We start from the raw sequence: 22,044 nt of genomic DNA on the forward strand, positions 1-22,044 counted from the left end.
AGAATGTACCAAAAGCACCCAAAGACGTGCAACAGGTACAACAATAGGGGTGGTTTTGGATAAGAGGGCATCCTGAAATTCTCAGCGGGTTGTTGGAAGGATGTTGGGTATTAAGCAGAGAATAAATTGCACAGGACAGACTGGCCAAAGATAGCATCTTGTTTGCCAGACTTGTCTAGGCAGTAATGAGCTGCAAAGGTATGGATAGAACTCCATGTAGCAGCCTTGCAGATGTCAGCAAGAGGCACTGAACAAAGGTGAGCTACCGATGTTCCCATTGCTCTAACAGTGTGCGCTTTGATGCATCCCTGGAGCAGAAGTCCTGCTTGCTGGTAGCAGAAAGATACAGTCCGCCAGCCAGGAGGACAAGGTCTGCTTGCCCACAGGATTTCCCAGCTTAGTTTTATCAAAGGAAACAAATAGCTGGGTGGACTTCCTATGGACATTCGTGTGTTCCAAATAAAAGGCTAGCGCACATTTGCAGTCCAAGGAATGCAGAGCCTGCTCATCTGGATGAGTGGGGCTTTGGAAAGAAAATAGGGAGTACAATGGATGGATTCAAATGAAATTCAGAGACTACCTTTGGTAAGAATTTTGGATGCGTGAGAAGGACTACACGGTCATGTAGAAAATTCGTCTAAGGTGGGTATGTTACCAGCACCTGAAGGTCACTGACCCTGCGAGCTGATATTATAGCTAGGAGAAAGTACTTTCCAAGTGAGAAAACGCAGCTCGCAGGAATGCAGAGGCTCAAACGGGGGTTTCATGAGCCATGCTAAAATCACGTTGAGGTCCCACGCTGGGGCCAGTGGACGCATCGGGGGTTTTAGGTATAACAGACCTCTCATAAAACATGCCACCAAGGGTTGTGTCGATATTTATTTATTTTATTTATTTAACATTTTTATATACCGACCTTCATGAAAGAAATTCATATCAGATCGGTTTACAAATAACATGAGGGATATTGAGACATTCCCTATACCTTTGTGGAAAGCGGCTACCGCACAGATATGTACTCTTATGGAGGAAGTCTGTATAAGCCAGACAGAGTTGCCAGAGATAGTCCAGGAAAGCTGATGTGGGGCAGGTGAAGGGATCCAAGTTCTTCGACATGCACCACAAGGAGAATATTTTCCATTTGGAATGATAAGATTTTCTAGTAGAAGACTTTTGTGAAGCTACTAGGACTTAGAATACCGAGTCTGAGAGATTAAATGGTTGCAAGACTAGCCTTTCAACATCCAGGCTGTGAATGACAGGGCGTGGAGGTTCGGATGACTCAGTTGTCTGTTGTTCTGTGATATCAGACTCTGATCTGTGCCCAGAGGAATCTGCGGATAGACAGAGGTCGCGGAGGATGGGAAACCACACTTGGCGCGGCCAATAAGGGGCAATGAGAACCATGAGGCCCTTGTCCTGTTGTAACTTCATGTAAGTCTTGCTGACTAGTAGACGTGAAGGGTAAGCGTACAGGAGACCCGCTGCCCATGAGAGGCTGAAGGCTTCCCTCTGTGGCTTGTGGCGACTGCGATGCAGGGAGCAGAAGTTTTCTACTTTGTGGTTGTGCACAGACACAAAGAGGTCTATAGTTGGATACCCCCACTTCTGGAATATGTTGTCTGCCACCCCAGGGTCCAGGAACCATTTGTGGGGATGGAACGTGAGACTGAGTTTGTCTGCTAGCAAACTGTCCATGCCCGCCAGGTAGGTAGCTCTCAGAAGCATGGAATGAGAGCACAGATGCCCAGATTTGAGCTACTTCCTGACACAGCAGGTAAGAGCCGGTTCCACCTTGCTTGTTGATGTACCACATCGCTACCTGATTGTCTGTTTGGATCAGGATTGACTTGTTGGATAGGTAATCCTTGAAGGTGAGAAGTGCATATCTGATTGCCCTGAGCTCCAAAACATTTATCTGATGTTGAGATTCTGCTGCAGACCAAGTTCCCTGGGTTTGCAGGCTGTTGACATGCGCTCCCCAACCTAACGTGGAGGCATCTGTCATTAGTGTTATTTGGGGCTCTGGAGGTTGGAAGGACAACCCTCTGAGAAGAATGGACTCTTGGATCCACCAAGCTAGTGAGAGGCAAAGCTGCCTGGTGACATGGACAATGTTGGACATTGGCTGGTGGGCCTGAGACCACTGGGATTTCAAAGTCCATTGTATGACCCTCATGGCCATGCGGGCCATGGGGGTAACATGGACCGAAGACGGCATGTGTCCCAACAGGATGAGAACATGACGAGCCATTGTGGTTCGGCAAGTTTTTATCGTGTGAGCAAGAGTAGCGACGGCATGAGCTCAATACCTAGGAAGGAAAGCTTTTGCTTGGATAGTGCTGAGATCCGCTCCTATATAGAAGAGGAGCTGAGACGGAACAAGATTGGATTTTTGGTAATTGTTCAGAAATCCCAGTGACAGTAGTAGCTGCAGAGTGAGATGGAGGGATTGAAGGACCTCCTCTGTCGACAGGGCTCTCAATAACCAGTCGTCCAGATAGGGATAGACATAAGTACGCTGCTACTACTGTCAGGCATTTCGTGAAGACACAAGGGGCCGATGCTAGACCAAATGGGAGCACTCTGAATTGGAAGTGTTGATTTCAGACGAGGGTTATTGTTATATGCATATAAGTGTCTTGTAGGTCTAGAGAGCAAAGCCAATCTCCCTGCTGAAGAAGAGGGAGTAGAGAGCCTAAGGTTACCATCCTGAACTTCTCCTTTCGTAGATGCCTGTTTAAGGCACGAAGATCTAATATGGAACGAATGCCTCCCGACTTTTTTGGTATTAAGAAATATCGGTAGTAAAGCCCTTTCCCCTTTGTGGAGGGGGAACCTGCTCTATGGCGTTGGCTTGAAGAAGGGAACTTACTTCCAGTTCTAGAAGGTGAGGGTGGTCGGAGGAACTCCACTCCGGCCGAGGTGGAGAGTCTGATGGAACTAAGAGGAAGTTCAGATGGTAACCTTGAGCCATGACTGAAAGCACCCACTGATCTGTGGTGATCGTCCGCCACTTAGTGGCAAAGTGGCAGAGACGGCCGCCTACTGGGAGGGATGGCCGTGGTGGAAGACGACAATCGTTCTCTAGCGGGAAGTCAAAACCCCGAAGAAGGGCCAGGTTGTGCAGGCGGCCGAGTCTTCTGAGTCCTAGCCTGGCGAGGAGGAGGCTTCTGATAAGGTCTGAACGGACTAGATCAAGCTAGTGGAGGGTAGTACCTCCGTGCCTTGAAGGTGGATCTCTTGGGATCTCTTTTAAATGGCCGTTTGGAAAAGGAGGAGAAATCTGCATGCGCAGCTGAGAACTGTCGCAAGGTTTCATTATGATCCTTGAGTTGTGCGACAGTCTCCTGGATCTCGTCAAAGAGATTATCCCCCATGCAGGGGAGATCTGCCAGGCGTTCCTGCACCTCTGGACGGAGATCAGAGGACTTCAGCCATGCCCACCTTCTGGAATTTATGCCGGCTGCCGATATTCTGGACGCTGTGTCGAAGATATCATAAGCAGTCCATACCTCATGCTTACCGGCATCAAGACCTTTCTTTATAATGGAATTGAGGTGGTCCTGATAATGGTCCGGAAGGGCATAAGAAAATTAGGTCTTACCTCTCTTAATTTTCCGTTCCTGTAGTACCAAGGATCAGTCCAGACTCCTGGGTTATGCCCCCGCACCAGCAGGTGGAAAGAGCAAAACTTGTCAGGCTCCACTATATATACCAGGGTGCCGCCCACAGCCTGTCAGTATTACTCAATGTCAGAGCAGTGGATGTTCCCCATAAAACTAACTATATACATGAAGAAAAAACAACCGGGGAACCCTCGGGTCACTTCCTCCCATGAAGAACCAGACCCGGTAACAAATTGAAGTGGCAGAGACTTGAGAAATCAAGCAAAGAAAACATTTCCAACCAATGCAGCGGACTCTCCGAACCTACTGTCAAAGAAACACGGGCGGGCCTCTGGACTGATCCTTGGTACTACAGGAACGAAAATTAACAGAGGTAAGACCTAATTTTCTTTTCCCTGTACGTACCGGATCAGTCCAGACTCCTGGGATGTACCAGAGCTAGCAACCTAGGGTGGGGAGATGGAGAGGCCCGCTCGCAAAACGCCGGCCCCAAAGTTCCCCGCCCCGGAAACCTGCACGTCTAAGCGATAATGGCGCACAAACGTGTGCAGAGACTTCCAAGTCGCTGCTCGGCAGATCTCGGAAGGTGAGATCTGCTGACACTCCGCCCAAGATGCCGCCTGGGCCCGAGTAGAGTGAGCTTTAAGGCCCAACGGAAAAGGACGACCCGCCAGGAGATATGCTGAATTAATTGCCTCCTTCAGCCATCGCGATATGGACGTCTTCGATGCCATATTACCCTTCTTGGGACCATTCCAAAGAACAAAGAAATGATCTGAAACTCTGAAGGCATTCGTGACCTCGAGGTAGCGCAAGAGGACCCTGCGCACGTCCAACTTCTTCAACTCTTGGGAAGATGAATCAGAGGAATCGAGATGACGAAAAGCCGGGAGGTCCACAGACTGGATCAGATGAAACGCTGAAACCACCTTAGGAAGGAAGGACGGCACGGTCCGAAGAGAGATTCCGGACTCAGATATTCGTAGGAATGGTTCCCTGCACAAGAGGGCCTGCAGTTCCGAGACCTGCCTGGCAGAGGTGATCGCGACTAGAAAGACCGTCTTCAATGTGAGATCCTTCAAGGTGGCCCTCTTCAGAGGTTCAAAGGGGGGCTTACCCAGGGCCCTAAGAACCAAATTTAAATTCCAAGAGGGACAGGGAGACACAATTGGGGGCCGTGTGTTGCCCCCTTGAGGAACCGGACCAGATCAGGATGGGAGACCAAAGACCTACCCTCCACCGGACCTCTAAGGCAGCCAAGTGCCGCGACCTGAACCCTCAAAGAGCTACAGGACAGTCCCTTAAGCCAGACCCTCCTGCAAGAAGGACAAAATATCGGGAATGGAAGAGCAGGTCGGTCGGAGCGACCTGGCAACGCACCAAGATTCAAAGACCTTCCAGACTCGCATATAGGACAACGTCGACACCTTGCGGGAACACAGTAGGGTGGCGACAACCGCGTCAGAGTAACCTTTCCTTTTCAGTCGGGCCTTTCAAAAGCCATGCCATTAGACAAAAGCGATCCGCCTGGTGGAAACAGACGGGGACCTGATGTAGGAGATCTGGCAATGACGGGAGCCGGAGGGGCGCTTCCGAGGAGAGGTTGACTAGGTCGGCAAACCAAGGCAGTCGTGGCCACCAGAATCACTTCCATGGGATGACTTTCTATGCGCCGTAGGACCTTGCCTATGAGGGGCCACGGGGGGAAGACAAAGGAGTATGGACGTTGGCCAGGGCAGGACCAGAGCATCCACCCCCTCCGCTCCTGGTGCTCTGTGGCGAGCGAAAAAGCGCGGAGCCTTGGCATTCCGAAAAGTTGCCATCAGATCCATGGCCTGTGTCCCCCCATCTGGCACAAATGAGCTGAAACGCGACGAAATATATTGAATAATGTCCTCTTCATTGCTCCGAGACTGGGACTGGAACAATGGCCCCCAACTCTTCTAACTGCAGCAACATCTGGAGGACGGCTACCTTCTTGTCCTGGTGACTGCAAGGCGAGTGGAAAAATCTTGGCCAGGGAAAGCAAGCAAAATCTAAAGCGTAGCCGTATTTTATCACGGAAAGGACCCACTGGTCCGTTATGATTGTGGTCCAAGCCTCGAGAAATAGGGACAGCCTGCCCCCTACCGGTGGAACAGAGGAATGGACCAGCTGGACATCATTGGTTTGACTTACCGCTCGGCGCGGTAGAGGAGGAAGAGGGTCTGCCAAAACGTCTCCCACGAAAGGACTGTGACTGCTGTCTACCGCCTCCAGTCCGATAGGAGGGAGAGGCGGAGGAGCCCGTACACGAGGGCCGGGGTTTGCGGCTGTTCCGATAGCGGGAGCGCGAAGGGTAGGATCCCTTGGAATGTGCCCTGTCCTCCGGAAGACGGTAACCGCGCTTCTCACCCAGAAGCTGAATCATGTCGTCCAGTTCCTTGCCGAACAAAAGCCAGCCCTTAAAGGGGAGAGAGCCCAGGCAAGACTTGGAGGCGCCATCCGCTGCCCAGTTCCTCAACCATAGAAGACGTCTGGCTGAGACAGCGGAGACCATAGACCGGGCCGAGGTCCTGAGGAGATCATGGAGAGCGTCCGCACTATAAGCCACTACCGCTTCCAGCCACCCGGCATGTCTGGCTTCTTTCTCCGAGAGGCCCTCGTTGGCCATGAGCTACTGCACCCAACGGAGTCCGGCCCGCAGCGCGAAGTTACTGCAGATAGCGGTGCGAGCTCCCAGTGCAGAGGCTTCGAAAATCTTCTTTAGCTGGATCTCCAACTTACGATCCTGAAGGTCCTTCAGAGCTGTGGCGCCCGTGACCGGGACGGTCGTCTGCTTCGTCACCGCTGCAACAGACGCGTCCACCGTTGGGACCCTCAGTACCTCCAACGCTTCTTCCGGCAAGGGATATAGTTTATCCATGGCCTTGGAGACCTTCAGACCCAGGTCCGGGGTATCCCACTCTCTATAGAGCAGATCCGTGGAGGAGAAATGAAAAGGGAAGGTAGTGGGAGGTCCGCTGAGGCCCAGCAAGACCGGGTCCATGTTGCCCCCCCCCCCCCGGGGTTCCCCCGGGGGATCCAGAATTCCCAGTTCCCCCAGGATGGCGGGGATGATGGGGGCCAACTCGTCTCTGCGGAAGAGACGCAGCACCCTCGGGTTGTTGTGCCTTTTCCTGCGCGGACGTACCGTCACCCTCTGCCCCCCTCGGGGGCGGGGACGGGGACTCCTGATCTTCCGAATCCTCTGAGGAGTCCGATGTAACCATGTCATCTCTGGGTGGGACAGACAGCAGTGGACGTTTGGCCCTAGGGGGGCCCGGGAGGTCCTCCGTCCGTGGAGGGTCTGTGGGTGCAACTGGAGGGGGTCCCCCGGGGCTCCTGCAAATGCGGGCGCTTCTTAAGGGCCTTGCAGGCCTTAAAGGCCCTGTGCATGGCCAAGATAAATTCCGAGGAAAATGAGGTAGCTGATCCCGCCGAGTCCGATTCGGAGTCGTGTCCCTCCCCCCACCCCCCCTCACCCACCCCCCCGTGGGAGGGACTGGACTGGCTGCAGGCCGTTGCGGTGAGAGGGAGGGGGGAGAATCCCTGGATCCCTCCCCAACAGGGCCGGACCCCGCGGGAGCAGAGGACAAAATGGAGGTGGCGCCTGCGCTCCCCTTAGTCCCGGTAGAGACCCCCCGCGGAGCGCGCCCCCACCGCGATCGCGATGGAAGTCTGCCGAAGCACGAGCCCCCGAAGCGTCCCTGACGAACCCTCCCCCCCCCCCCCCCCGGGATGCAGGCCGAGCACAGCCCATCCCGGGAGAGGCGCGCGCTGACGGAGCCGCAGGCTGTGCAGGCCGCGCCACGTGGCATGCTTGCCTTGCCGATCAAAGATAATGATGAAAAAACCCTGCGAACCGTGCGACGCGAAAGAAGAGCGGCGAAAAACAACAAAACAGTCGGGTCGGGGAGCCGCCGCGAAGAAGGAAGCGTTCCGCTACATACATTTATTTATTTATTTATTTATTTATTTATACATACGGGAGCACTCACCGGCGCTGTCCCCCACTGGGTCCTGAAGGACGGGCCGTCTGGGGTGAGTGAGCCGGGCTCCCCGGTATCACCCCGGCTGGGCTAAGTCGGGTGGGATCCTCGACCCCAAGCACCAGCAGCTCGCTCAACGAGGAGGGATGGCCCTCTCAGGGCCTAGCAACCTCCTAGGAGCTCCGACCTGCAGCTGCAAGAAAGAGAAACAAACCCTTTTTTTTTTTTTTTTTTTTTAAACTTAATTAACAATTAGCAAGGAGAGACAGCCTAAATAACCTGTCTATCTACCTCCCAAAGGTTTCAACCCTAAAAACTCCTAAACCAGGCAGTGAGCTATGCACCCGAACCACCTGCTGGAAACAGAGAAATACTAACAGGCTGTGGGCGGCACCCTGGTATATATAGTGGAGCCTGACAAGTTTTGCTCTGTTTCCACCTGCTGGTGCGGGGGCATAACCCAGGAGTCTGGACTGATCCGGTACGTACAGGGAACAGAGAATTCCTGTAGCTGTTTGAATAAATTTCTACTGTATTGTATTGTGTCATATAAAGCTGATATGCCGCAATACAAGAAATTAACAGAGCCATGAAATATTCTACGTCCAAAAGTATCAAGAAATTTCTGCTCCTTCTCCAGAGGTGCGGAAGAATGAGGCCGTGGTCTTCTGGCCTTCTTCTGGGCCGATTTGACCACCACTGATTGGTGGGAAAGTTGAGTCTTTTGGAAGCCCGGCACCGACTGAACCAAATAGGTGGCGTCAGTTTTGCAGTTGACAGGTGGGACTGTCCCTGGGTGCTCCCAATTACGCTGATGAAGGTCCAGGAGAACATCATGAATTGGGATGGACATAATCTCCTTAGGTGTGTCAACAAACTGAAGGATCTCTAGCATTTTATGTCTGGAGTCTTTTTCAGTCTGGAGGGTGAATGGTATAGCCTCTGACATTTCTTTAATAAAAAAACGTATGAAGGAGAAGTCCTCCGGAGGGGATCTGCGTCTTTCCTCTGGTGGCGAAGGTGAATCCGAAGTGTCATCGGACCAGGGGTGGTAAGGTTGATCCCCAGCATCCAATGGTGCTCCAGACGGTAAAAAAAGGATCTTCTCCGGCTGGAGGAGGTCGAGGCACCGGCAAAGGTCAATGCGGCATCGGAAGCAATAGACCCATCGGACTCTGAACGCCTCGGAAGCACTCCAGACGGCCCTGGAGTTGGCTCCGGCATCGAAGGCCCCTCTTCCTCCGAAGAGAGAGGTATAGGCGTCGATGGAGCGTGCGACACCAGCGATTTCCTCGATGCCGATGGCAGAGCACCGATGAGGACGTCCAGTCTATCGCGCAACGGAGCGAGCATCGGTGGCACCGGGTCAGGAACAGGGATGGGCACCGGCATCGGTGGTGGTAGGAGTCCTTGGAGAGCCTGCACCACTGCCTCTTGAACCATCCTATTTCCAACAGAGGTCAAACCAGGCCACAAGAACCTGGCAAGTACCTAAATACTAAGAAGATCCCATGCTACTGATGCAATTAATAGCAGTGGCTATTCCCTAAGTAAACTTGATTAATAGCAGTTAATGAACTTCTCCTCCAAGAAATTATCCAAACATTTTTTGAACCCAGCTACACTAACTGCACTAACCACATCCTCTGGCAACAAATTCCAGAGCTTAATTATGCGCTGAGTGAAAAATAATTTTCTCCAATTAGTCTTAAATGTGCTACTTGCTACCTTCATGCAATGCCCCCTAGTCCTTCTATTATTTGAAAGTGTAAAAAACCAATTCACATCTACTCGTTCAAGACCTCCCATGATCTTAAAGACCTCTATCATATCCCCCCTCAGCCGTCTCTTCTCCAAGCTGAACAGTCCTAACCTCTTCAGTCTTTCCTCATAGGGGAGCTGTTCCATCCCCTTTATCATTTTGGTTGCTCTTCTCTGTACCTTCTCCACTGCAACTATATCTTTTTTGAGATGCGGCGACCAGAATTATACACAGTATTCAAGGTGCGGTCTCTCCATGGAGCGATACAGAGGCATTATGACATTTTCCGTTTTATTAACCATTCCCTTCCTAATAATTCCTAACATTGTTTGCTTTTTTGACTGCTGCAGCACACTGAGCCGACAATTTTAAAGTATTATCCACCATGATGCCTAGATCTTTTTCCTGGGTGGTAGCTCCTAATATGGAACCTAACCGTGTAACTACAGCAAGGGTTTTTTTTCCCCCTATATGCAATACCATGCATTTGTCCACATTAAATTTCATCTGCCATTTGGATGCCCAATCTTCCAGTCTTGCAAGGTCCTCCTGCAATGTATCACAATCCACTTGTGATTTAACGTGGACAAGTATAAAGTGATGCATATAGGGAAAAATAACCCTTGCTTTAGTTACACAATGTTAGGTTCTATCTTAGAAGTTACCACCCAGGAAAGATCTAGGCATCATAGTGAATACGGCACACGGCCCTGTGCTGTGGTAATCAAAAAAGCAAACAATGTCAGGAATTATTAGGAAGGGAATCGTAAATAAAACTATGGATGTCATAATGCTTCTGTATCGCTCCATGGTGAGAAGGCACCTCAAATACTGTGTGCAATTCTGGTCACCGCATTTCAAAAAGGATATCGCTGCACTGCAGAATGTACAGAGAAGGTCGACCAAAATAAGGGGCATTGAATGGCTGCCCTATGAGGAAAGGCTAAAGAAGATAGGGCTGTTCAGTTTGGAGAAGAGACTTGAACAAGTTAATATAAATCGGTTATTTACTCTCTCAGATAATAGAAGGACCAGGGGGCATTCCATGAAGTTAGCAAGTAGCTCATTTAAAACAGATTGAAGAAAGGAAAATTAGGTTCTTACCTGATAATTTTCGTTCCTGTAGTACCAAGGATCAGTCCAGACTGCTGGGTTATGCCTCCCCTCCAGCAGATGGAGTCAGAGAGAAAACTGAAAGCACCCCCTAGATATACTGGTGTGCCACCTGCTATCCTTCAGTATAATTGATATCAAAGCAGAAGAAATGGATCATCCTTCTGCCAAAAATAGCCAAAAATTAACTATGGCCACTGGCTCTATCAAGTAGTAAAACTCTGCAAAAGTAAGTATTAACATCGCTCAAACACTACTGAGCCAACCAAGCAAACGGCAACGAAATGAATAATCACTTACCGTATCAAGTTATCGATACCTGAAAGAGTGGAAAAGATACTGTTATGAGCGGACTCTCCTGAAACACCATTACTGGGCGGGCGTCTGGACTGATCCTTGGTACTACAGGAACGAAAATTATCAGGTAAGAACCTAATTTTCCTTTCCCTGTACGTACCAGGATCAGTCCAGACTGCTGAGATGTACCCGAGCTGACTTAAATGGGGTGGGACCCCGAGAGTCCCGCTCGAAGTACGCTGCTTCCAAAGGAAGTAGGTGACGGCCCTCGAACATAAACCCGATAATGTCGAGCGAAAGTATGCAACGACTTCCAAGTGGCCGCCCTGCAAATCTCTTGGCTCGAAACCAGGTGACTTTCTGCCCACGAAGTCGCTTGAGAACGGAGAGAATGGGCCTTGAGCCCCTCAGGAACAGCCTTACCGCCACCAATGTACGTGGCAGAGATCGAGCCCTTCAACCAACGGGCAATAGTTACTTTGGACGCCTGAAGCCCCTTCCTGGGGCCATGCCACAAGACAAACAGATGATCAGACCGTCGAAAATCATTGGTAACTTCTAAATATCGCATGAGCACTTGACGAACATCCAAACGTCTCAAATCTGACCCTTGAGAAGACTGTAGTTCTGTTGCCGAGAAGGAAGGCAATTCCACCGTCTGATTTACATGAAAGGCCGATACCACCTTAGGTAAGAAAGAAGGTACCGTACGCAACGACACACCTGAGTCCGAAATACGCAAGAACGGTTCTCTACATGAAAGAGCTTGCAACTCAGAGACCCTACGAGCGGACGCGATCGCCACGAGAAACACCGTCTTGAGAGTTAAATCCTTTAAGGAGGCCCGCCTGAGAGGCTCAAAGGGGGCCAACATTGAGGCCTTTGAGAACCAAGTTCAAATTCCAAGACGGGCAAGGAGGCCGCAGCAGAGGACACAAGTTCTGAACACCACGTAAAAAGCGTGCTACGTCTGGGTGACAGGCGAGAGAGGACCCTTCAACCTTTCCTCTCAAACACCCCAGAGCTGTTACCTGAACCCTCAGAGAACTGTAAGCCAAACCCTTCTTCAAGCCATCCTGCAAAAACGTAAGGATTTGAGCTACAGAAGCCCGGCGTGGTGCAATCTTCAAGACACCGCACCAGGAGTCAAACACCTTCCACACTCTAGCATAAGTAAGCGTAGTAGAGGGCCTCCGTGCCCGAAGCAGTGTGGAAATGATAGGCTCAGAATAACCCTTTTTCCTTAATTGTCTCCTTTCATAAGGCAAGCCGCCAGACAAAAGTGATCCGCCAGATCTAAAAATACCGGCCCTTGCCGAAGGAGGTTCGGAAGATGACAGACGTAAAGGTCTGTCCGTCGCAAGATGAACCAGATCCGCGAACCATGGTCTTCTTGGCCACTCCGGGGCCACTAAAATCACCCGACCACGATGCGATTCTATGCGTCTTAACACCTTGCCGATCAGAGGCCATGGAGGAAATACATAGAGGAGGACGTGACGAGGCCATGGAAGCACGAGTGCATCCACTCCTTCCGACCCGTGCTCTCGCCTTCGGCTGAAGAAACGCGCCGCCTTTGCATTGTGCCGAGTCGCCATCAGGTCTAGGTGCGGAATCCCCCATCGTAGGGTGATGAGACTCATTGCCTCGGCCGAGAGCTCCCACTCTCCGGGGTCCAAGTGTTGTCGACTGAGATAATCCGCCTGAACGTCGTCTACGCCTGCAATGTGGGTGGCCGCGATGCGGGACAGATAACGCTCCGCCCAGGTCATCAACATCGCTGCTTCGGTCGCCACCGGTCGACTTCTTGTACCGCCCTGGCGATTTATATATGCTACCGTGGTTGCGTTGTCCGAGAGGACTCGAACCGCCCGACCGCGTACCAGGGGCAGAAGGTGGCGCAAGGCTAGACGTACCGCTCTGGTCTCCAGACGGTTGATGGACCAAGAGGCCTGGCGAGGGGACCACGTTCCCTGTACCGCTCTTGATTGACAGACCGCTCCCCAGCCCGTTAGACTGGCATCAGTCGTCACTACCACCCACTGAGGAGGATCGAGATCTACCCCCTGCAAGAGGTGGTCCGAGATCAACCACCAAGCTAGACTGGACCGAGCCGGTTCCATCAGCGGCAACTGGGCACCATAATCCCCGGTTTTCTGGTCCCAGCGAGAAAGAAGAGCAGTTTGCAAAGGACACATATGCGCAAAAGCCCACGGCACCATTTCCAGAGTAGAAACCATATGTCCAATGACCTGCAAATAATCCCATGCCGTAGGTAAGGGGAGATCCAGTAGGTTCTGTACCTGAAGCATCAGGTTCTCCAGTCTCTGCTGAGTCAGGTATACCTTGCCAACCAAGGTATCGAAACTTGCTCCCAAAAATTCCAAACACTGACTCGGAACCAGCTGGCTCTTTGCAAAGTTGACTACCCAACCTAGCGACTGCAGTTGCTGAACCACCACCTGGACTGCTCGCTTGCACAAGTCCTCCGACTTCGCCCGGATAAGCCAATCGTCGAGGTAGGAATGCACCAATACTCCCTGATGGCGCAGGAAGGCTGCGACTACGACGAGAACCTTGGTAAACACTCTCGGAGCTGTGGCTAACCCGAACAGGAGGGCGCAAAACTGAAAGTGTTCCCCGAGCACCATGAACCTCAGGTACCTCTGGTGGCGCTCAATGATCCCAATGTGAAGATACGCCTCGGCCAGATCCAAAGAAGCCAAAAATTCTCCCCTGTGGACGGCCGCAATAACAGATCGAAGAGTTTCCATGCGAAAACGGGGAACGCGCAAGGCTCTGTTTACTCTCTTCAAATCCAAAATTGGCCGGAACTTACCTTCCTTCTTTGGAACCAGGAAGTAAATGGAATACCGACCTGTTCTGGTCTCGTCCGGCGGAACGGGCACCACTGCCCCCAGGGATCGTAACCGGGCCACGGTTTGGGCTATTACCAGTTGCTTTTCCGGAGGACCGCAAGGAGATATCATAAAAAGATCCCGGAGGGGCCGAGCAAAATCCAACTCGTAACCGTGACGCACCACGTCGAGGACCCACTGGTCTGAAGTGATCTTGACCCATTCCTCCCAAAACTGGGATAACCGGCCTCCGATGCGTGGGAAGGAGGAATGGGCCTGCGCGCCTTCATTGCGCAGGTTTGCCTGTGGCCAAACCCTGCGAGGAACCCATTCGTTGTGGTCGTCTGCCTCGAAAGGAAGGAGTCCAAGACTGAGACCTGGGGCCCTGCTGCCTTTGGGGAAAAGATCCACCCCTTCCCGTGCGAAACAGGCATTGCCCTCGAAATCGGGACCGCGTGTTTCCGAAAGACCGCAATTGTCGGGGCTTGTCCTCCGGCAACTTATACACCTTATTGTCTTCCAAGTCTTTGATGAGTTGATCCAACTCCTCACCAAACAACAACTTCCCCTTAAAGGGAAAAGAAGCTAGTCGCGACTTAGAAGAGGCATCTGCCGACCAACGACAGAGCCACAATAGTCGTCTGGCCGCAACAGCCGAGGACATAGTGCGGGCAGAGGTCCTTAGCAAATCATACAGGGCATCCGCTGTATAAGCAACTGCCGCTTCCACACAATTGGCCTGCTCCGCCTCTTCCGGCGGGAGTTCTTGGGTGGTTAGTAATTGTTGCACCCAGCGCAGTGTGGCCCTCTGGACCATACTGCTACAAGCCGCAGCCCGAACTCCTAAAGCCGCTATCTCAAAAATGCGCTTTAATAGGACCTCTAACTTCCGGTCCTGGAGATCTTTCAAGGCTACCCCTCCCGTGACGGGAATGGTAGTATGCTTAACCACCGCAGTGACTGCCGAGTCCACCGAAGGGACCTTAAAAATCTCTAACGAATCCGAGGGCAGAGGATATAATTTATTCATTGCCCTGCGAACGCGCAGGGATGCCTCTGCAACCTCCCATTCCTTAGATACGATCTGTAATACCTTAGAGTGCAAGGGAAAGGTTTGCGGGGAGGGCTCTCAGACCCGCCCATAGCTACGTCCCCAGTGGAAGTATCCGTGTCCTGCTGCAGCGCTGGGATCTCCAGCTCCTTCAAAACATGAAGAATCAAATAGTTCAGCTCGTCCCTGCCAAACAGGCGTAAAACCAGGGGGTCGTCCCCTTCGAGAGACCCCTGAGCGTCAGAGATGTCGGCCCCTGCCCCATCCGGTGAGCCCTGGGTGAGATCCGGGAACCCCGGATCGTCGGCACCCTCAAGGGAACAAGCTCCTGATTTGCCCGGAGCTTCAGCCTTTTCCTGGTCTCCCGATTTGTCCTGCACCGAGGACACCTTAGGCACTTTTAGAGGGGGAGGCTCGTCTGGCTCCCAGCCTACTTCTGCCTCCAAAAAAGCCTGGTGCATCAACAGCACAAACTTGGAGGAGAAAGGCACCTTCCTTTTAATTGATCCCCCCACAGGACGCACCGGAGGGGGGGGGGGGGCTCTTGGGGCATCAAATTCGGAGCCACTATGAGGACTCAAAGCCAGCGGTGGAGGCGGGGCCGAGGATCGCGGCGCCGACAGCCTCCTCAGCCGCGCCGAGGAGGACGGATCCGCGCCGCTGTGGGCTGCGCTCTGCCCCCTCGCCCCCGGGAATGCAGCAGGAGCAGAGACCCTCCCGGGAGAGTCGCACCCCCGCCCTACTGCAGGCCGTGCAGGCTGAAGAACGCGGCATCGAGGAGGCAGAAGAAAAGCGCGCCAAAAATAGGAGCCCTGTGCAAGCACCTCTAACGCCGGGTGAAAACCTCCACCCCCTCCGGAGTCCCTGGTCAGGCTAATTACCAGCATGGCAGGCTAGGGCTGGAAATGGATCACTGCCTGCTACCAACAGGGCTTATGTGTCCTGCATCCACTTTTTATTCACTTTTTTTTTTTTTTTTTTTTAAGTAAAGCCCTCTTCAGATCAAAGTCTGGAATCACTGTACTTCTGGGGGGGAGGGTGACCGGCCCACCGGTAAACTTTCCCCCAAGACCAAAAGGGACACTAATCCGGGTAAAACAATGAGAGCCAAGCTCTCAGTGCCTGCCTGTACGCTGCGCTAGCAAAACCAACAAACTGCTACAAAAATATCACCTTTTTTTTTTTTTTTTTTTTTTTACACTAAGCAAGGAAGAGAATAAAACCAGTTGATCTAGCCAGCACAGTTATAAAAATCATAAAGAACACCTGAAAGATTGTTTTAGTCAGAACAGACAGGACCGCAGGTTATGCCTCTCAATCTGCTGGAGTCAGAGGAAATACTGAAGGATGGCAGGTGGCACACCAGTATATCTAGGGGGTGCTTTCAGTTTTCTCTCTGACTCCATCTGCTGGAGGGGAGGCATAACCCAGCAGTCTGGACTGATCCTGGTACGTAATGGGAAAATTCTCTCTCACTCAGCACATAGTTAAGCTCTGGAATTCATTGCCAGAGGATGTGGTTACAGCAGTTAATGTAACTGGGTTTAAAAAAGATTTGGAGAAGTTCCTAGAGGATAAATCCATAAACTGCTATGATAATAATTAATAACCAATAGTACTTTGTGATTTATCTAATGTTTGGGTACTTTCCAGGTACTTGTGACTTGGATTGGCCACTGTTGGAAACAGGATACTAGGCTTAATGGACCCTTGGTCTAACCCTGTATGGCATATCTTATGTTCTTGTGAAGGTGAGCCAGCAAAGTACATAAACCGCTGCTGCCATGTGACCCAGGAGGACAAGGACCAACTTTACTGATATATGGTCCCATTGGACAAGGGAACTTTGTGAGGCCCATTAAAGTCTTGGCCTTCTTGATTGGCAGGAAGGTTTTCTCCTGAAGTCAATCCACATTTCAAAAAGTTGAATCATCTGAGATAGGATTAAGTTGGACTGGAAAACCGACAATGAATCTCAAGGACCAAATAAATGGAATCATTTTGTGGAGAGACTCCAGAATGCCTGCTTGAAAAAAAATCCAGGTAAAGGAACACAGATTCCTCTGGTGCTCGTGAACACCTTATAATGATACAAGCCGTTAAGCCCGTCACAACGGGCTACATTACATTTTTGTTTTCGGTCCATTTTCGAAAACAGCACCCTCCTACACTTTTTCTCCCTCATTCCCCCTTCCCCTCAGTCACTCACCCCCTTCCCACCCCTCAGTCTTACTCACTCTCTGTCTCCCACTGCCTCCTTCCCCTCACTCTCACCTCCCTCCCCTTCCCCTCAGTCACTCCCACCTCTCTCCCCTTCCCTCAGTCACTCCCCACCCTGTCTCAATCCCATCTCCCTCAGCCCTCCTCCACTCCCTTTTTCTCTGCTCCACAACTTCTTACCCTTCCACTTACTCACATCCCTGTCTCTCACCTCTCCCTCATTCTCCCTCTCCCCTCACTCTTCCCCACCCCCTACCTCCCTCCCTCTCAGTCCCTCCCCCTCCCTCACTCAGTCCCTCCCCCTCCCTCCCTCCCACTCAGTCCCTTTCACTCCGTCCCTCCCTCCCTCCCACTCCCTCCCTCTCACTCAGTCCCTCCCTCCCTCTCTCGCTACTGGCCGCGCTGCCGCCGCTCCTCGTCGTCGTTCGCCGCCACTCGGCGCCGCCGCTTTTTTTTTTTTTACGCTGGCTAAGACAGACGTCCTTGCCCGCACATGCGCAGTAGAGCTGCGCTCTACTGCACATTTGCGGGCCGTCGGTCATGGCCCATTTATAAGGTAGATTGCACACCCTCCACTATAAACATGAGGACTCCCCTATTTACTCTGCCCATCGGAATGTGAGCAAAAATGCCAAATACACAGAGAAAGAAAATCCATCCATGCAATAGCTTGGACAAAAAGACTGAAGAGCCCATCATGCAGTGGCCATGTGCAGAAACTCCTGCACATGCTCAGAATAATTTCTGAGCTCTGATAGCTGGATGTGTGTCAGTGCAGTCAGATGGCATCACCTACTGGCTATGACTAATTTAATTCTGCTTCTCAATGGAGAAAGACCACATCAATGCCAAAGTGCAATTTTAGTTCTTACCTCATATGTCTCAATCTTGACAAAACCTGAGCTTCAAACTTGATTTTTCCTTTGATGTACTGAACATCTAATTTCAGCCCTTTGTGGTCAATCTGTCGTCGCTCATGCCTCAAAATCTTCAAAGCTTCATTCAGTAACTGAATAATAGTTACAAAGTTCAACTTCCCAGCCTCATACACATTCTCAATATGTAGCTAAAGAGAAAAAAAATAAGTTATCAATTCACTACACCTAGTACATCAACATCAGTCCTATTGCCAGATTAGTAAAATATAAAATATACATTTTAATAACTACTGTATAACTTAAAACAGTACATACTTTTCCACACCCTAGCTCTCATCCTTCTGCATGTTTCATTGTAAAATCTATTAGCATTTAGAAAAGGAGAGAAAGAGATGCAGCAAGGAAAAGCATGGCTCTCCTGATGTGCTTCAGCTTCATCCAGAGGTTATCTAATATCTTGTCAAGCTGGAGTTCCAAAGTCAGGATATTTCACTCTTATGCCTATGGCAATATCAGATAAGATCCCTAGTTTAAAAGGAGAAATTGGCAAGTTAGATGTAAAACAGTAGTAAGAGAAGCCAAGAGAATTTGTGAAGCTTGCTACAGAGGAAGAATCTAATACCTTTTTCAACTACATTTGAAACAGAAAGCTTAATAGGAAATCAGCTGGGTCACTAGATCACAAAGAGGTGCAAGAGTTCCTCAGAAAGGACAAGGAAATAGCAGAAAAGGGAGTAAGTTTTGAGAAATCTTTCAAACATTTTCCATGAGGAAAAAACGTGTGAAGTATCACATAGGGCTCCTTCACCGCGAAGCTAACTGCAGTGCGGAAAAAAGAAGACTGAAGGGAGACCCCTGTGGCTCGAGGATTCATGGCATGCTGGGCATGCTCAGTGGGCTCAATGTGCCAATCAAAAGTTTCTAGAAACTTTGACAAAGTTTTCTGTGATAGGGCTCCGTCCAGTGACATCACCCATATGTGAGGCCTATCATCCCGCTTGTCCTGGGATAACAAGTAATACAAGCCAATTTTTTCACTCAGATGTTTCATCAGAACTAGAAGAAAAATTGTTTAATAGTACCCTTTGGGGATCCAATTTAAATATGGTCTCCAGTAGACTTCTTAGGGGTTTCCAGTTTGCAGCTGAAGCTCACATTGAATGTGAGTTCCTACTGGCTAAACAGGAATGAGGAAAACAGTCTACAGATATTATGTAGACATCTAGAAAGATGCATGGTGATACCAGGTCTTATCAGGAATAAAAGAAAATTATTCCTTACCTGCTAATTTTAGTTCCTGTAGGATCAGTCCAGACAGTGGGTTATCTCCCCCTTCCAGCAGATGGAGTCATAGAGAACTTTGAAGGATGCTTCCTTAATAAGGTAGTGCACCCTCTACTAATCCTCAGTATGGAGTATATCAAAGCAAAGAGGAAAACCAGGATGGATCAAGAACAGAATTAAGTAACAAATAACAGTGTGCAATGGGCACAAAACAGTGTCAAACAACAAACTTGCAGAATGAACCATTAACCAGCCAAAGGAAAAAAGGCGCTGAAGAACAATTTAAGCAGAGAGGCAATCCCAAACCCACAGGCCGATACAGTAAAGCGCGGCCGCAGTTACCCTGTTTCTAACCCGCTTTGTACGCACAATTTGGACGCGTATGTCTAACACGCGATTCAGTATCCGGTTTTACGCGTCCTTACCGCTTCTTGAAATAGACGCGTATCCCTTTCCGCCCGCGGCATGTATATAATATGTTAATGATCGGATTAGCTATTCCCTCTGATACAGATTATCGCCTTTTTAACCAGCTATTTTGCCGCGTCTTTAACCTGCAAATTTACTGCCTACCCTGACCCTGGCGTTAGTGTGGTGAACTTAGCCGCCCAGTCCCAAACCAACCCAATCCACAGAAAAAAAATGCTTCTCGCACAAGAGATAAAAATTATTACAAAAAATAAAGCAAGGCGCAGGGCGAAAATCATTTCTGTATTACGCTCGGGCATCGGGGATTGCCAGCTTGACAAGCGTCAGGCAAGCCCCAGCAGCCGGCGATCGGCGGCAGGGAGCGCGACAAAGCACCTGTGCGCGCAGCTCCGATTTTCCGCCTCCTTCGGACAGGCAAGAGAGACGAAATTTCACGGGCAAACTTTCCCCCAGCCCTCGCTCACCTGCCCTGGCCGCGGCCATGCAAGCCCCCAGCAGCAGCAGCAGAAGGGCGTCCATGGGTGCCGGTCTCCCGTGCGGGCGCGCTGACAGCTCCGGAGCAGCCCCAGTCCTCTCTCCCCTCCTCCCAGAGGCGCGCACCGCGGCTCCCCTGCCTCCCGGGGGCAGCCAGCGGCGAGAGCGGCTTCAGCACCCCGGGTCGGATCGGGCGCTCCCCATGCGAGGCAGCTTCCAGCAGCCCCCGCCAGCGAAGGTGCATGAACGCATGCCTGTAAGCCCAATTTGGGAGCTCAAGGCAGCAGGCGCATGAACGCACGCCGTGACCCCGATCCGCCCCGGGCTGCTGAAGCCGCTCTCGTCGCCGGCTGCCCCCGGGAGGCAGGGGAGCCGCGGTGCGCGCCTCGGGAGGAGGGGAGAAGACTGGGGCTGCTCCAGAGCTGTCAGCGCGCCCGCACGGAGACCGGCACCCATGGACACCCTTCTGCTGCTGCTGCTGGGGGCTTGCGTGGCCGCGGCCAGGGCAGGTGAGCGGGGGTTGGGGGAAGTTTGCCCGTGAAATTTCGTCTCTCCCTTGCGCGGGGTCTGTAGGAGAACCATCCACTTTTCTGGTGGAATGGCATTTGAAATGACAGGTACCAGCGCACCCAGGATACTGTATAGGCGCTGTATACTGCTCTATACAGTAAAATGGATTGCGCACGCCTACTGCTTCATGGATGCGCTTTGGACCCGGCTTGCATTTGCATCTCATTTGAATACTGTATTGAGCGGTATGTGATCCAAACTGTGCGCGCGGCAAACGAGGGTGCGCCCGGGCACTGCCGCACTCTTATGTGTCCTTACTGTATCGGCCTGCCAATAAACCGTCAGGGAGGGCGTCTGGACTGATCCTTTGTACTACAGGAACGAAAATTAGCACTTAAGGAATAATTTTCTTTTCCCTGTACGTACCAGGATCAGTCCAGACAGTGGGATATACCATAGCTTCCCTACGTAGGGTGGGCCCCGGAAAGCCCTGCTCGAATGACCCTAGAGCCAAAGGAGCCAAAAGTAGGCGACTGTATGTGTAGACGATAATGACTAGCAAAGGTATGTAACGATTTCCAAGTTGCAGCTCGACAAATCTCCTGGAACGAGACAGATTGCATCTCCACCCAGGAAGCAGCTTGAGCTCAAAGAGAATGGGCCTTGAAACCCGCTGGAGGTTATCGACTCCAGCGGGTGTCAAGGCCCCAATGTAGGCCACCGAGATCGCCTCTTTCAGCCAGCGAGCAATGGTAGTTTTTGACACCTTGGCCCCCTTCTTCGGACTATGCCAGAGAACGAAAAGATGGTCCGAAAAGCAAAAATCATTAGTGACTTCCAGATAGCGAATGAGGATACGCTTGACATCTAGCTTGCGTAGATCCGCCGATGTGTCCGCTGAGAAGGACTGAAGCTCTACCGTCTGATTCAAGTGAAACTCGGAAACCACCTTGGGCAGAAAAGCAGGCACAATGCGCAAGGAAACTCCTGAATCCGTGAAACGAAGGTAGGGCTCTCTGCAAGAGAGTGCTTGAAGCTTCGAGATTCTGCGGGCAGCACAGATAGCTACCAGGAAAACCGTCTTGAGAGTGATATCCTTGAGGGTCGCCCGACCAAGATTCGGAGGACAAGATTGAGACTCCACGAGGGATAGAGAGTGTGGACCGGATGTTTCACGTGCTTCACCCCCCTGAGGAATCGGATGATATCCGGGTGAGAGGAAAGGGAAGTTCCCTCTCGTTGATGAAGTAGAGAGCCTAGGGCAAAGACTTGCACTCTCAACGAGTTGTAGGCCAGACCCTTCTCCAGTCCCTGTTGAAGAAAAGATCTGAGCCACCGAGGCGGTACACCAGTTCTCAAAAACCTTCCAAACCCTGACATAAGAGATGGCGGTAGATGTCTTTCTAGCCTTGAGGAGAGTCGAGATAACAGCCTCTGGATATCCACGCCCTCTCAGCCGGTGCCTCTCAAAAGCCAGGCCGCAAGACAGAAGCGATCGGCCTGGGCTAAAGATACCAGACACTGACACA

The 22,044-nt window shown here is 51.2% G+C and overlaps 1 protein-coding gene across 1 annotated transcript in view; it reads right to left on the reverse strand.

Moving 5' to 3' along the window:
- HAUS6 (HAUS augmin like complex subunit 6) overlaps positions 1-22,044 on the reverse strand; it is a 345,826-nt gene that overhangs the window by 193,559 nt on the left and 130,223 nt on the right. The window contains exon 9 of the mRNA XM_029608783.1: positions 17,813-18,006. Within this exon, the coding sequence (XP_029464643.1) occupies positions 17,813-18,006 (194 nt within the window). The remainder of the gene's footprint in view (positions 1-17,812; positions 18,007-22,044) is intronic.

This window comes from Rhinatrema bivittatum, chromosome 1 (genome assembly GCF_901001135.1).
Source record: "Rhinatrema bivittatum chromosome 1, aRhiBiv1.1, whole genome shotgun sequence".
NCBI lineage: Eukaryota > Metazoa > Chordata > Amphibia > Gymnophiona > Rhinatrematidae > Rhinatrema > Rhinatrema bivittatum.